The 15,318-nt window shown below is 37.4% G+C and overlaps 1 protein-coding gene across 1 annotated transcript in view; it reads right to left on the reverse strand.

Annotated features, from left to right (window-relative positions):
* Positions 1–9,685: 9,685 nt before the first annotated feature.
* The window catches only part of GC (GC vitamin D binding protein), a 33,380-nt gene continuing 27,747 nt past the window's right edge, over positions 9,686–15,318 (reverse strand). The window contains exons 12-13 of the mRNA XM_072775350.1: positions 12,136–12,190; positions 9,686–9,864 (exon numbers count right to left, since the gene is read on the reverse strand). Of these exons, the coding sequence (XP_072631451.1) occupies positions 12,161–12,190 (30 nt within the window). The 3' untranslated portion in view covers positions 9,686–9,864; positions 12,136–12,160. The remainder of the gene's footprint in view (positions 9,865–12,135; positions 12,191–15,318) is intronic.

Here is a 15,318-nt window from a genome sequence, read left to right on the forward strand (position 1 = left end):
AATATTCTTAGGAACTGGCTTGTTGATTCTATGCATGACATGGACAGTAACTTAAAATGGTGGCTCCTTCTCTCGTTGTCACATTTGCTGGTTTATTTCTTCAATTCTTTTAACTAAAACACTGTAGTGACTATCTGGAGGCGTAGGAACTGTTCTTGTCTTTTTTTTTTAATATCTTGGCCATAGGGAAAGTTTTAGATATTTTCTTGATTTTTACCTCGTTTCTATATGTTCTCTATATAATTCTCCAGTGGATAGAAATTATCGAGTGTCTTATCAGTTAACATCTTCAATTTTGCAAAATGCTGGACACATTTAAAAAACTGTGCCGTATCTTCAGCAATTTTATAGCAGCACCAGAAAGGAAAGAAAGGATGGAAGGAGGAAGGAAACTTTAAAATCTTCAGACCACCCCCCCCCCAAAAAAAATAAAATCAAATCTTCAGACCCACACAAAAATATATGAAATGAATCAGACTATTAGAATATAGCCTGATGAGTGGGTAGGAAATTCTTTTCTGACCAAACCATGAAAAGTTTCTTCTACCATAACTTTGGCATAATAAGGAAAAGCTGCCTTTTTCTTAACTGCCATGCCCAGTGGATAGAGACCATGAGGTACACAAGTTGAGCACATGGCTCCGAGGTCAGCCTGCCTGGCTGTGAATCCCTGCTCCACCACCATATACTAATGGGCAGCCTTCAGCCAGTCAGTTAATCTCCTATGTTGTCAATTTTCTGCTTTATTAAATTGGCATAATTACTGCAGCTATTTCATGGAGCTTTGTGTGTGTGTGTGCTGGAATGAGATAGTGTAGTTAAAGTGTTTTGAACAATGCTTGGCACACAGTAAACACTAATTTTCAGCTATTATAATAATTGTTATTAATGGCTCCAGCTAGGGATCTTGAAGCAATTAAAGTCTAGGCTTAACTCGGTGGAACCATGAATCAGATAACCTTTCTCGTGAACCAATCTCTGTTTTAACACTTTGGACGAATTCTGTTCCTTCAAGAATAGTTCTTCGATGTTCTGAAAAGATCAGAGTTTCCTCTGACTGTGTTAAATCTGGCTCTCCTCTACAACGCAGGGGCAGGCCTCAAACCGGGGGAGCCATTATCCCTTTTCTTTCTCAACAATTGTTAGAATTGCTTGGTATTGCAAGAGTAAATGACAATGTAGGTTACTCTTCAACAGCACATGGAAGATGCTAAGTTTTGGCCTACTCCTTGCCTTACTGGTCCCTGGGCAGGAGACTACAGGCACACCTGGTCTGAGAGCGATATCTTTATGGCAGGTTGAGCCTATACCAAGAAGACATGAGTACTGGATCCCTGGGGGATACACATAGGAATTTTTTTTTTTTTTTTTTTTGTATACCACGTAATACCATCCTCACCTCCTTCAGCTATTATCATAGACCACAGGAGAGGTATTGGAAAAGCAGTGGACAGTGTGGAGCTGGACTATATCGCTGTAGGAATGATGAAGTCCTGGCATAGCATTTTGAGCTTTCAGGCCTCAATTCCATATCTGAGTTGGAATCGTTTTTCTTTCTTGTTGGATCTCAAGTGCAGAAGGTTAGTTAATCATGTTAATCATACTCTTCGGTTAATGCACATTATCATCTTTGGTTCATGTAAAGCTCAGCTCCTGTTTTTTTTTTTTTTTAAAGATTTTATTTATTTATTCATGAGACACACACACACACACACACACACACACACACACACACAGAGACACAAGCAGAGGAAGAAGCAGGCTCCATGCAGGGAGCCCAATGTGGGACTTGATCCGGGACTCCAGGATCACACCCTGGGCCAAAGGTAGGCTCTAAACCGCTGAGCCACCCAGGCGTCCCAAGCTCAACTCCTTTTAAATTTACCCCCATTCCTCATACCCCCACTTCCCTCTGCCTGTAAGTAATCATTCTGTGTGCTTTCTATGTATACTTTCATTGTATCTGTTCTGGTTAAATATAAAGATTTTGTTACGTGTTATGTATTTTTAATTGGAATAGTTGGTCATGTGTAAGAACATCACTGTGTTTTGTAATGTTTTTTTGCCAGCACTGTGATTTTAAGATCCATCCATGTTGCCATGTGTACATTGTTTTGTACATTTAACATCTGTTAATATTCCACAGTGTGCATCCATTACATTTTACCTGTTTCTTCTTCTAGGCTAGGGCTGGATAGTCAGTTTTTGTTTGACTGTCTGGCTCCACAAATAGATTACCCATTCCTCCTGATACTATAATACGCTCTAGGCTCATTTGGAATATTTTCTCCCTTGGTTGTAGGATAACCATTTCTCCAAGGATCCCTAGTTCCTTGTATTGGAGAGAATTATCTTAGAAACTTAGGTTGGAGTGTTAAGCATGTTCATTGCTTTTGGGTTATCATTTCTTTGAGGCCTTCTCTACTGACAGAGCATGCACATATGTGTGTATACTAAACCTTGGAGATATATATATATCTCCATATATATTTCTATGTGCATTGGGGCTAGGCAGGGAAAGGGAAAGGAAAGGCCCAGAGTCAGGCTCCTACCCATTCCAAGAAAACAGAGATAAGACAGTAAAAACAGAGAAAAATAAGAAGCCTGGCTCCCTAGCTCCGAAATGTTAGGGAGTATCCCCCTTTAATGGCTACTAAGTAATCACAGAAACTCACCAGACCACAAAGAAATATGTCATTAAGATGTTATCAATAATCCCTCCTCAAAAGAAGACTGCACAAGAATCTCAAGGTCATGGGCTCCGTGGCTAGGTTCTCCATAAAAGACGGCCACTAAAAGCCTTCAGTGGCAACCCTGTGGGGACCCCTCCCACTTCTGAGAGCTTTCTCTGTATCTCTGCTTAATATACTTCCATCACTTTGCTCACTCTTTGTTGTCCGAGAGATTCGTTCTTTGACTTCGTGAGATAAGGACCTCTCCCATATCATCATCATCTGTAACTATCTAAAGTTAAACATGAGTTCTTACTGATGTCAGTAACTCTACTCCATTACCACATGGATTATTTCAGCCTCCTCTCTTGGCTTATTTGTAAATGTCCGTTCCAACAGTGAGCAACCTGGCTCCTACTGTCTTTCATCCACTTAATTAATCATTCAGTTCCAGGACACATGTATAGCAGCATCAAAATGATTAACATGCATCCCCATGGGAAATAACTTTATCAACTGGAGCACAGTGCTTACGCGCGACTCTGTTCGCCTTTAGTCTTCCAGACTTTGTTTCTGAAGTTATGGAGGTTGACCATTTCCCCTAATCCTTCTGGTGAACTTATTTCATTCATTTGTAACACAGTTAAATTCTCTTGTCACAGTCTGCGTTCTTTCCTGTGACCTTTGACTTCATACATGATGTTTTTAAAGTTGCATACGTTGAGGTTCACTATTTGGTTGTGGGTTTTGACAAATGCATAATGTCATTTGTCCAGCATCATAGAATCATGCAGAACAGCTTCACTAGCCAAAAAAATCCTGTGTGGTTCCCCTAGTCATGCATTAAAATGCATGGTATTTTAATTTTTTTCTTTGTGGATTTTATTTTCTAATTGTTGTTTGAAAACCTTGTCGGTTTTCAAATTGCAAATGTATATATATATATTTTGTGTCTGCATATGTCTGTGAAGTTTACTATTAGTATACTTTGTTGAATAGAACTCCTTAACCTTGATGTAGTAAAATTCATCACTATTTTGCCTATGATTTTTCCTTTTTGAATTTTTTAAAGTAGGCTATTCCTGACCCCATGTTATGAATATGTTTATACATTTTTCTCTATTAAATCCAGAGCATTATAATTTTACCTTAAATACGTTAGTCCATTTGTATCTTCACATATGTTGTTTGACAGCATCCCAATTTAATTTTTCTATACAAAGAAGAAAAATTCTACATCTATAAAATAATTCAATCTTTTCACATTGATTTATGATGCCATCACTATAGTTTTAAGTTCCCATATCTGCCTGGATTTCTATTTTATTTTACTTAACTATTTGTGTATTATTGTATTATTTATTATTTGTATGGCTTTGTATTATATCTTAATATCTGTTTATGTACATTCTCATTCTTCTTTTTTTAGGCTTATTTATTATAGATTTTTAAATTTCTACATACATTTTTCCAAAAAGGATTTTGAATGAATTGTTAAAAAACTCATCTAGAATTTTAATGGGGGATTGTATTTAATTTATAGATAAATTTGAAGAGGATTCATATTTGTGTAATAGTGAGTCATTTACTTTAAGAGCATGGACTGTCTTTTCACATATTCAGCCATCTTTTATGATTTTATTAGCATTTTAAACTTTGCTGAATGCACAAGCAGATTTTAGAAGCTTTCTTCTGCTTACTCTGCCCGAGGTTGAATCCACTACAGTTCAACTTCTCTTCCCACTCTCCAGCCTTCAGACTCTCCAAAGAGTCTCATAATTATTGTTCTATGGTTGTTAGTTCTTCAAATCATTTTAGTTTCCTTTCACATTTGTAGTTTTCCAGGCTTGGAGGAAAGAGTGCTAGCAGCTTGCTTTAAGTCACCATCCTGAAGAGCCTGATACAGTTTGTTGTTAAACCTGTGTGAATGAGGCTGTATATGTTGGGGGAGTAAGGGAAGAAGTCACCTACTTGATCCATTTTGGTACCTGTAAAACACATATCTGACCTGAAACTGCAGGCCCAGGGGGAAGAGCACAGATAGAAGCCCTCATAGCTCATCTCTAAATAGTTGAAGGTTTGCAATAAATCTGACAAACTGTTAAAAAAATATGTTCTATCCTCCTTGTTTGGCAAACAATTTTATAATGACCTGAAAATCCAGGTTTAAGCTTGAAATTCTTAGATCCCTCTGAATTCTGTAACAGAACTTGGCAAAATGCAGAAAGCCAGCCTCTGCCCTGTGCCCTGTCTCTGTTTCCTTCCCAGATCCAACTCTGTCTGCCTCTGTGATGATCTCATCCATATGCATATGCATACCTTGGTCCACATGTCTAAACCCTGTCCACATCCTCTATGAACAACTGCCTCTTGGTCCACCAACAGCGTGGTCTCCCAAGAGATTCCTGTGCAGGTGCTGGAATGGAATGAAATTCTGGCATCCTGTGTATTAGAATGAGGTCTGGAAGGAGGAAGAGTAGATCTTAGGGTGGGCATGTTCCTTTGGCTCCATGGATGCCTGGCTCCACGGGGAAGGTCCTGGTTGGACAAAGTTGAGAATAAGGTACCCTAAAGTATGGTGCCCAGAGCTGGAGCTCTGTGTGCTTAGGTCTAAGACGTGTACCGGTCAAGTACTATTGCTTCTCTTAGGCTTTGAGGAAAGGCATCCCTCAGCGAAGCTTGATTTTAAGGTCACCTTTTTCCTTGTTCCTGAACACCTGCCCTCCTCCGTTCTTAGCCTTTGTTTCAGGACCCCAGGACCACGCTGAACTAGACTATGGCTGGTAGCATGTACACAGTTACTGCTGAAACTGGCTAGATCCTACATTTCTTATAAAAGCTGCAGCCCCTGCCTCTGGGAGGGCTTGCAGGTTTTGAAGGCATAGCCTGCTGCAGCCTCCTTTGCCTGGCAAAGCAATAAAGCTAGTATTGTTCCTCTTTATCCCAAACTCCGTCTTCGAGTTACCGCTTGGATCCAAATCACAGAGGTCAGTTATGGACAACACCACAGTGTTTAAAAAGTGAAACACTCTACTGTATTTTACATTTTCTTACCTAATCTTAGCAGGAGTTTAATACTGAGATGATAATCATACGCCATCACTAATGTTATCTTTTAAGAGAGAAAAATGGGTTAATTTTTTTTTCTCAACATTTTAAACATTTTCAGGAACAAAATGAAACATTTAGACAGATCATTGGGTCTGTTGTGTACAAAGTTGCCAAATTCACACAGCTGTTAAAATCTCTGAGAATAAAGTTTGAAAATTCTGTATCTTGTTAACTTGACTTTTCATATTGTTCTAAATAGAGCTGCAACACAAAGTAAGCATATTCCAGGTGATTAGGCACTGTCCACTTTACGAAAATCTGGTTCCAGAATAGATTTCTGCACAGCCATCTGCATGTAGGCCTGTCAACCACAAGGTGGAGGCAAAGATTTTTTATTTGAAACAGGCATGCCCTCCCGAGTCTTTCTTGGTGCAGCATACAGCAGTGTAAAGATCCATATTTCTAGGATTGTGGCATGAGAAAAGGCACCTAATTCATTGTTGGAAACTTTCTTATTGGGGCAGAAGCAATAGAGGAATTCCAAACCCCTCATCTGTGGATGGGTGACTAGGTGCTATTGTTAATTGCATGATAGACTTAGCCGAAAAGCATTAATTATAAAATGAGGAGCCATGTGGTGGTGTGTATAGTGGAAGAAATAATGAGGTACTTTCTTGGCCTGATGGAGAAAAGAATATCTCAGATCCTGAAAGAAATGGGACAAGAAAAAAAATAGATTCTTGGAAAGTCCATCTTTTGACTTGATTATCTATGACTGGATTTTCTTTAACGCTCCCATTAAATATATAAATTTCATTCCATAACCGACAGTGTTTTCTTTTTTTTAAAAGATTATTTATTTATTTATTTATTTATTCATAGAGACAGAAAGAGAGAGAGGGAGGCAGAGACACAGGCAGAAGAAGAAGCAGGCATCATACAGAGATCCTGACGTAGGACTCCATCCAGGGTCTCCAGGATCACGCCCTGGGCTGCAGGTGGTGCTAAACCACTGGGCCACCAGGGCTGCCCCTGACAGTGTTTTCATAATGCAATGGCAGACTGAGAGAAAGTGATATTAGATTTTCACTCTTGCTCAGTATCACCACTTAGCCAACAGGTCTGTAACAGGTTGATTTCAGATGTTTCCTTTTCTTTAATTTGAGTGACAGTGACAAGCTTCAAAAGCAGTGACTTGCAGGCTTTTGCCCAGCAGGTTCCATTCAAGGCAGATTAAACCTGAATCTCTGAGAGTCACTGAGCACCGAAGGTGAGACTTTGGTGGTGGGGAGAGGTGCACAAGAGGAAGACCAGAGTCCTAAAAACACAAGCTTCTAGGCCTTCTTATTTATTTTTAGCTATTTGGAAATTGTGTAAATTGTCAAGTTGACTCAGTTTTGTTTCATTAGAGCACATTGCTGTTAAATTAAATGACATAATAGAAAGACTTTCTCCTTGTTATGTTTTAAAATTATAATCTCCATAAAAAGGAACTTTTTAAAAAAGAATTTCCAGGAAAAGGTATTAATACAGTAATCTTGTGTAGACCATTTAAGGGGATGGTTCTCAAATGATGGTTTAAGAATCATCTGTGGAATGACTTAGGCATCTAAGAAAACACAGGGAGGGTAGGATTATAAATTGAAAGACATCAAGCCTTGTAAAGGACAATGCAAGTTATAGAAGTTTTGTATGCTGGCTAAACTTTATGGGCCAACTGGACTAGGCTATGGTGGCCATTTGTTTAGTCAAATATTAGTTGAGATGTTGCTGTAAAGGTATTTTTTGGATGCGATTAACATCAACCACCAGCTTAAGTAAAGGAGATTAGACTTGATGATGTACATAGGCCTCAACCAATCAGTTAAAAGTCTTAAAAGCAAAATTCTACCCAGTGTAGACTTCTATCTCAAGGCTGCAACACAGAAAACTGGTGCGAGTTTCAAGACTGTTGGCCTGCCTCTGGGGACATCAGACTCACTAGCTCCACAACTGTGTAAGCCAATGCTGTAAAGTCTTTCTGTTTCCCTAGCTTCTCTTAGCTCTATTTCCTTGGAGAACCCTTACTCATTGATATAGTTTGTAAGTGCCATTTTTAGAAAGAAAGGATTTTGTTTCTATCATGATGAGTACTTCGTTTTTGGAAGAAAGTGATAGGTCATGCATAAAAAAATAGACATTAACAAGTAAAATCAGCTATAGTTGACAGTAGATGGAAATTCAAAATCATCTCTCTAAAGAGTTGCACTTAGGAAGTAAGAGTAAATTTTGGCAATATCTTTTCAAAAGATCTCTGCTTCTCATAAAAATGGAACAAATGCAGCCATAAATAGTTTAGTCTTATAAATAAAGTCTAAAAACTTGTATTAGAATGATGATATATTTGGGTCAGAGATTCTTGATATAAAAAAATGGAAGTTCAGAGTTTTCTGGAAAATATATTCAGGAGAACCATGAATACATTACTCCAACCCATCATGTAATATTTATTGAATACTTAGTGACAAAAAAAATACCTGGTTCTACTTGGTCAGGTACAAAAATGCTTGACCAAAATGGGCTTGTTTTAATGGTTAATGAATAACTTGCAAACATAGTTTCTCAAGAAGGAGCAGAATTTTCCAGGATTAATTTTACAGAGCAATAAGTCTGGGTGATATTCAAAGAAAAAGGGATCAGTGGTTAAATTTAGAGAATACTAAATTGTATGCAGTCAATTGTGACCTTTCAAGAAAGATACATTATATTCTTTCCAGAACTAATTTCACCAAGGAAAACATTCTTCTAGTATGATGGTTAATCTTGCATGGCCTACTGGACTTGAAGGCTAAGTCTCTGCTTTATTCTTCACTGTTTCCTTGGGCCACTCAATTGCCTTTTGGAGTTTCATTCTCTTATTTTTATCAATGATATTTACAGCTCAGAGTTGGTTTTGAACCTTCAGGAAAGGTACTTTTGGAAGTAAAAAAGAACTTTAAGAAATCTAAAATCCTGCTTTAATATGTAGTGCATAGTGCATAGTTGCCTTTTTTTTCTTGGTAGTATCTGAAGAACTTTCTGTTTGAGGTCAATTTCCCATTTTGGAATCTTCTATAGAAGCTGCAAGGGGAGAGACATTTTATTTCCCGGTTACCAGCAACTGAAGTCTTGGTATTTGACCTTGAGTTAGTTAATGAAATTTTCCCTCCTGGGACTTAGAATCTTGAGGAGTGATCAGGGATGATTTTGGTTAGTGTGACTCCATTTATATTTGCTATAAAATTTGCTTCATCTCTACCGTATAACTCTATATCTATCATGAGATAAATGTAAATTCCTTCAGGCAATTAATTATAAATACAGAAGTTTTCCTCGGCTTGTATTGGTTTCAGAGAGGTATTTATTCTAAAAGTATAACCTTTTTTTCAAAACAAAATACGTTGAGTTAGCAAGTTCATTTTTCCCTGAGCAAAGAAAGCACATAGAAACAATATCCTATACAATGTGCATATGGTAAATTGAATTAAGCTGAAATCGGGTTTTTAGAATTATGACACACTAAATTGCTCTGAATCCTTTTTAGCAAAGATGAAAAATGTTCAAACCACAGAAATTTTCATGCAAGGTAGATGTTACCTACTTAATGTAACACAACCTGCAGCTGGGAGCAGGAAGGTGTTCTCAGGAAGATGGTAGTGGTGGTTCTTTAAGAAGTGAGTGATCCCAGGCATTTATGATGGAAGTCTGGCTAACTTTTCCTTAATGATACCTATCAAGGCTGAGAAGCAATCAATGAGTGGAGCTTAGTGTGTTGGGAATTTGAAAGTGGTTACTTAATGTTGTGAATCTTCTAAAAAGACACAGCAGAGACCTGAAAAAAAGCAGGGACTGGTGAGGTTAGGGCTACCTATCCCAGAATCTTTGTGACAATCACAGGGACAGAGCTGAATATCAACATTGTAACATTATCCCAGTAACATGTATGGATTGCATTATATTTATATTTATTTTTATATATTATTTTTATAGCAAATTATCAAACATCATTGTATAAAGATATTGTAGCTGATAAAAGCAGGGATTATCCCACTCGTCTCCCCAGGAGCTCTGGTTTTCTTAGGTTAGGCCATCAGATGTTCCCAGGGTGGTTCCAACACTAGATCTATGAGAATAATGAAAATAAATGTTAGAAAAATAGTGAATGGGCAACAATCATAATACCACTCAGCAGATGTTTATAAGGTCAGGTTATTTTTATGTTTAAGGAGGAACCTGTCTAGCATGACCCGTATACCCACTATGACCCACCTGATGGATCCAGAATAAAAATGTAAGAAATTCCCAAGACTTGCATTTAAAACCATCACTCTTGTTATGTCAAGATTCATTATAGCTTTTCTTTTTTTATTTGAACTAATGATGTGTGTAACTTGGTGCTCTGAGAATGAATGGTTCCAGCCATAACAAAAAATGCAGCAACCGTTAATACACGAGGCTCCTAGTCATGGGATTGAGATAATTTTTTTGGTAAAACAGTGTTAGTTTTTGTCAAATCCCATTCTACTTTGTAATGAGGCAAATACGTCCCCTCCATTCCTTGGTTACCAACCCCACCAAGGCACTACAGTAGAGTTCTACTGTAGTTTCTATTTGCACAGTGCAAGAAATTCCATCTTTCATTGTACTCTCAGTTTATGCATTTGAAGATGAGATGGGAGACCCATCTGTGCTTTCCTCACTGGTTTCTCTCCTAGTGCCTGGCTATGCTGAGTGTGATTCTGGTAGTGGTTTTTTTTTTTTTTTGTTTTGTTTTGTTTTGTTTTGTTTTTAATCCAATTTGAATCTGCCATCGGATGAGCCTATTCCTTTATCTGTTGGCAACTCAGGGAACACTGTCTCCAAAACTGAAGGAAAAAGATAACTGGCTTTGTGGGATTTATCAGGAGGTGATAATTCTCTCTCCAGTGAGGCATGAGAATGTGGCCACAGTCAGTCAATTTTGGGGCTTGAAGAAAGTGAGTGGTCAAGATGATGACTCCGGTTTATGATCTTAGTTAAGAATGAAATAGCATCACACTGTTGCCTGGAAAACCTGAATTGTAGGTGTCCTTAAGGATGGGAACACCTTGAGATGAAGGCTTCAGCTCCTACAAGTTCAAATCTCAGAAGAAATATAGACTTTCATTGAGAAGAAATTCATAAGCATCCACAGTTGATCTAGCAATTTTAGAACAGCTTCCCATTGAACAGTATGTGCCATTTCTGCCATGGGTGAGCTGACATGCTCTAGTAAAAGAAAACTCAGAAGAAAATGGATCTATTCTAGAGCAATTAAAAACATGAAAGAACTGCTGTATCTGGGGAAACTCGTTTGAGTTTAGATTCACATTATCTGTAGTAGAAGCAGCAGCAGCAACTTTGCTGGTAGTACTGTCATTTCTTAGGCATTTTATATACATCCCTTCCCCTTCATCATTACAATAATGCTGAGAGATAGATATTGTAATTTTCTTTTCATGAAAAAAGGGAACTGAGCTTTAGGGGGGATGAATGACTCACAAAGATAGGTAGTTGGAGTAGGAATTCTAATATAGATTGGATAATTCCGAATGTTTCCATGACCACCCCTGTTATACTGCCTCTTGGGATGTTAATTTTCTTTTTTACTGTTTCGTATTCAAATAGCTTATATTGAAAGCCTGGATGTGATGGACTGATTTAATTTCCTTAGTCAAGGGTCTTTGCCTCCATATAATTTTGAGGAATGTTGTTAATAAATCAGCAAAATAACAATCTTTTATCATTGAAAAGACTCAGTTCAGTGAAGGTCTGAGATACACCAAAATGATTGTTTTCTTCATTTTTAATTTCAAAAGTAATATCTTTAAAATGAACACAATTAAATTTGGAAAGAATAATTTTGTTAATGTGCAGAATTGAGGTCACCTTCAGCTTAAGGTACGAAACTTAAAGTATGTTATGCCTTTAACATCTTCATCATGCATTTTTAATGGGTGATAATATAATGTCTAAAATAAACAAATGCTAATACTTCAAATATTCCACTTAATTTGAAAAATCCTCTTTCCTCCTAGGAACCCTGTTGTCTTTTAAGATGATGGACTCTGTCTTTAAATTCAGTCTTTAAATTTAGAATTCTTCAAAATCCCTGCAGTGATCTCTATCTTGTCATTTTCTTAGATGCGGGATTATAATAGATGTAGTACCAAGCTGGGGACCTGGATTCTCGGTCTACAGAAGAAAGAAATTAGTTGGTATATGCATATAAGCTCCTTAAGTTTTCCATATGCTTAATGTCTCCACTGTAATATGAGTTTGAATAGATGATAGTTAGAAAAGAGACTTCTCAAATTGGTCTTGAATTTTAAAAATAAAAATCTGGGTTCTTCACTGCCTTTAAAGCTATACTTACCTAAGACCGCACACATACATCAGGACTATACAGTATTGTTCATTTCAACATCAATCTGAAATGAAAAAGTTATTTAAGTCATAAAGTGTTTTATAGACTGTTGTAGAAGGTATTCAAAAATTTGAACCTTGCTTAGGGGAAAAGATTCTTGTCAAAATGTAGCTTTATATTAAACTTTTTATCAGCCATCATTCACATTTATTTAGTTTTTTTTATTTTTATTTTTTTATTCATGAAAGACACAGAGACAGAGAGAGAGGCAGAGACACAGGCAGAGGGAGAAGCAGGCTCCATGCAGGGAGCCTGATGTGGGACTCGATCTCGGGTCTCCAGGATCACACCCTGGCCGAAGGCGGCGCTAAACCACTGAGCCACTGGGGCTGCCCCCACATTTATTTAGTTTTATGCTATCCCTGTACTTAGAATTTGAAAATAGATAAAGAAACGACAATAGTTAATAAGTGCTAATTATTGGGTGTGCACAAAATATTGAGGGATAAAAGAGCCTGAGTGCCAGAGAAGGATTCCCTGCAGGTAGATGAGGCCTAAAATGAATCCTGAGACTTGATGAAAGATTTAGTTAGGTTGGAGTGAGCATTGGGCAATCTAGGATGAGTCATTATGTGTAAAAATCCTTGAGGTAAGAACAAGATTAATGTACTTGAAAAATTACAAGTAGTTCAGGAGAATCAAAGCAGGAGGAACAAGAAGTAATGGTAGGTCCAACTGAAAAGGAAGTCAAGGGTTCAAATTCTTTATTACAAAACTTTAGACCCTATGGAGAGTAATTAGAGGAATATATTAACTATTTCGTGTTTTACAGAGGTGATTTTGACCTCTGCATAGAGATTAGGTTGGGTGTGAGGCATGGAAGGTGAGAGGACTAGAGAAGGGAGACCAATTGGAAAGTTGTGATTCAGGCAAGAGGTTGCCTAAACTTAAGTAACAATAATGTAGAAGTAAGTGGGGGAGACAGAGATACAGAGATGTTTGAATTGATAGGATCTGGAATTTGGATATATATGGAAAGAGGTGAAATCAAGGATCACTTGTTATCTTAGTGGGTGAATGATTATGATATTTATTAATTTAGGAAACACAAGAGGAGGTTTTAAGGGAAGATTTTGGTTGGGTTGAATTTATATTTCTTGTGGGATAAGAGAGCCCCCTGAAGAGTTGGATAAAATGCTCAGTGTGGAAGGAAGAGATCCTGGCTAATGGAAGAGATTTGGATATTAAGGTCCTGTCCATGGCTGAGAACACTCCAGGAAAATGTAATATAATGAAAAAGAGCAAGGAAAAAAAACTAGAAAAGAGAAAGGATGGCTAGAAGAAGAAGATACTATGAAATAGAATGAGAAGGGAAGAATCCTGGAAGTACAAAAGGTAGAAAATAGGGATATCAAAGTAATTGTATCAAAGGGGAAGAAATAGTTGTAGGTATCAGGTGTTTTTTCAGAGAAGGCTGCTAAGCTAATGACTGAGAAATGTTTGTTAGATTTGGGAAGAAGGAGATTGTCAGTGTAATGTTATTAGTGGCATGGTTCTGTCAGAAGTCCTGCAATGGGCTGAAGACTTAATAGATGTAAGAAATGAGAATATATACTGTTATTTGAAAAATCTTGGTCGTAAGGGGAGGAGAAAGGAAAAATAGCTAGGGAATAGTGTCCAAAGTACCTTATTTAAGGCAGGAGATAAGTAACTTTAAATTAGATGGAGCCAGGAAAAAGGAAATGTTGAAACAAAAGAAGAGTAGTATAACTAATGGAAGAAGATTCCAAGGAAGTGGAATAGATGGAATTCGGAGACATAAAACTGACCTGGCACTATTTTTTTTTCTACTTTCCTAATAATTTTGGATTTCAGTCAATTAAATCTTTTGGTATCTATACTTTGCTTTTGTCATTATTAGCGAAGTTAGGGCTAAATCTATGACCGTAACCTGGAGCGAGAGCAACAGACTCTTGTTGAATAAACCTATGATTTTCCTAACATCAGGTAACCCTTGCATGTTCCTTCAACCATCTGTAAAAGGAGAATTAAAAATGGTACCTAATACTTAGAATTGTTTTAGATTATCTTATAAATGCATACATATAAGGCTCCTATTCTGCTTCACCTTTAGTAATGGCTTAATAAATGCTAGCTATGATGTTGAGGATCTCATAAAACCTACTTACACTAAGAAATGTGACCAACTATAGGGGATAAGCCAGTGTTCCCTGAAGTATGAGCAGAAGAAAGGGGGAGAAGGAGGGGAGAGTCTGTTTTCTTGCCCAGCTTCCTCTTGGCTATTTGCAATTGTCTCCTTTCAAGATGGTAATGATCAACTCCAGTATGTAACAATGGCTTTCTGAAAACTTTTGGAAACCATAGTTAATGCCCATTAGCACTCTGTTGGGACATTTTAGAGGAAACCTAGTAACGAATTCTCAGAGAATCACCAGGGATGAACTGACTGAATGATGGGTGAAGAGAAAAAAATAAATTCAAGTCCTATTTTACAGCTGTTTCTATAGTTAATGGGCTTCTATGGAATTAAAAAAAAAAAAAGCACTAGTTCTAGTTCATTGAGAGTACTATGGTGAAACTAAAAGAATTACACTAATTTTTCTATTTGCTTGTCATTTGAAGATAAGGGTGAGGGATAGGGATAGATCACCACATAATGAGACTCTGGTTTAGTCTGGTTCAGAAGCATCTTTTGCCATTCTTCTAGTGACTCTGCCAAGTATACAGAATAGTAGATAGAGGTGGATCCCTGGATTTAAATGACTTGGAGTCGCTGTAATAGATGGGCATTATTTTTAAGGAAAAAAATTGTCAGGCAAATATGGGGCAAGGATATTTAATATATCCCAAATATTATAAGGTAACAGGACAAATAGTCATGCCAAGTATTGAGAATCAAAGCGAATGCTGTTCTAACATGAAGTCAGAAAGCAGAGGCCAGCTCACTTACCTAGCTGTGAGATTAGTTTAGAAAGACCATCTAAAAAGCTAATGGAAACAGCAGAGTCGAACCTTCGAGTGTTCCAGACAATCACATGTGCACGAGTGCCTCAACTCCATTTATTTCCATCTTCTCTAGCAATTACTGAAAAATTGGCTATTCAGCAGCAGCACTGCTCTATATTTGCTGAGTATAAAGCAGGAACATTGTTATGAACCTGGCTTTCCATC

The sequence above is a fragment of the Canis lupus genome, chromosome 14 (assembly GCF_048164855.1).
Source record: "Canis lupus baileyi chromosome 14, mCanLup2.hap1, whole genome shotgun sequence".
In the NCBI taxonomy this organism is placed as follows: domain Eukaryota; kingdom Metazoa; phylum Chordata; class Mammalia; order Carnivora; family Canidae; genus Canis; species Canis lupus.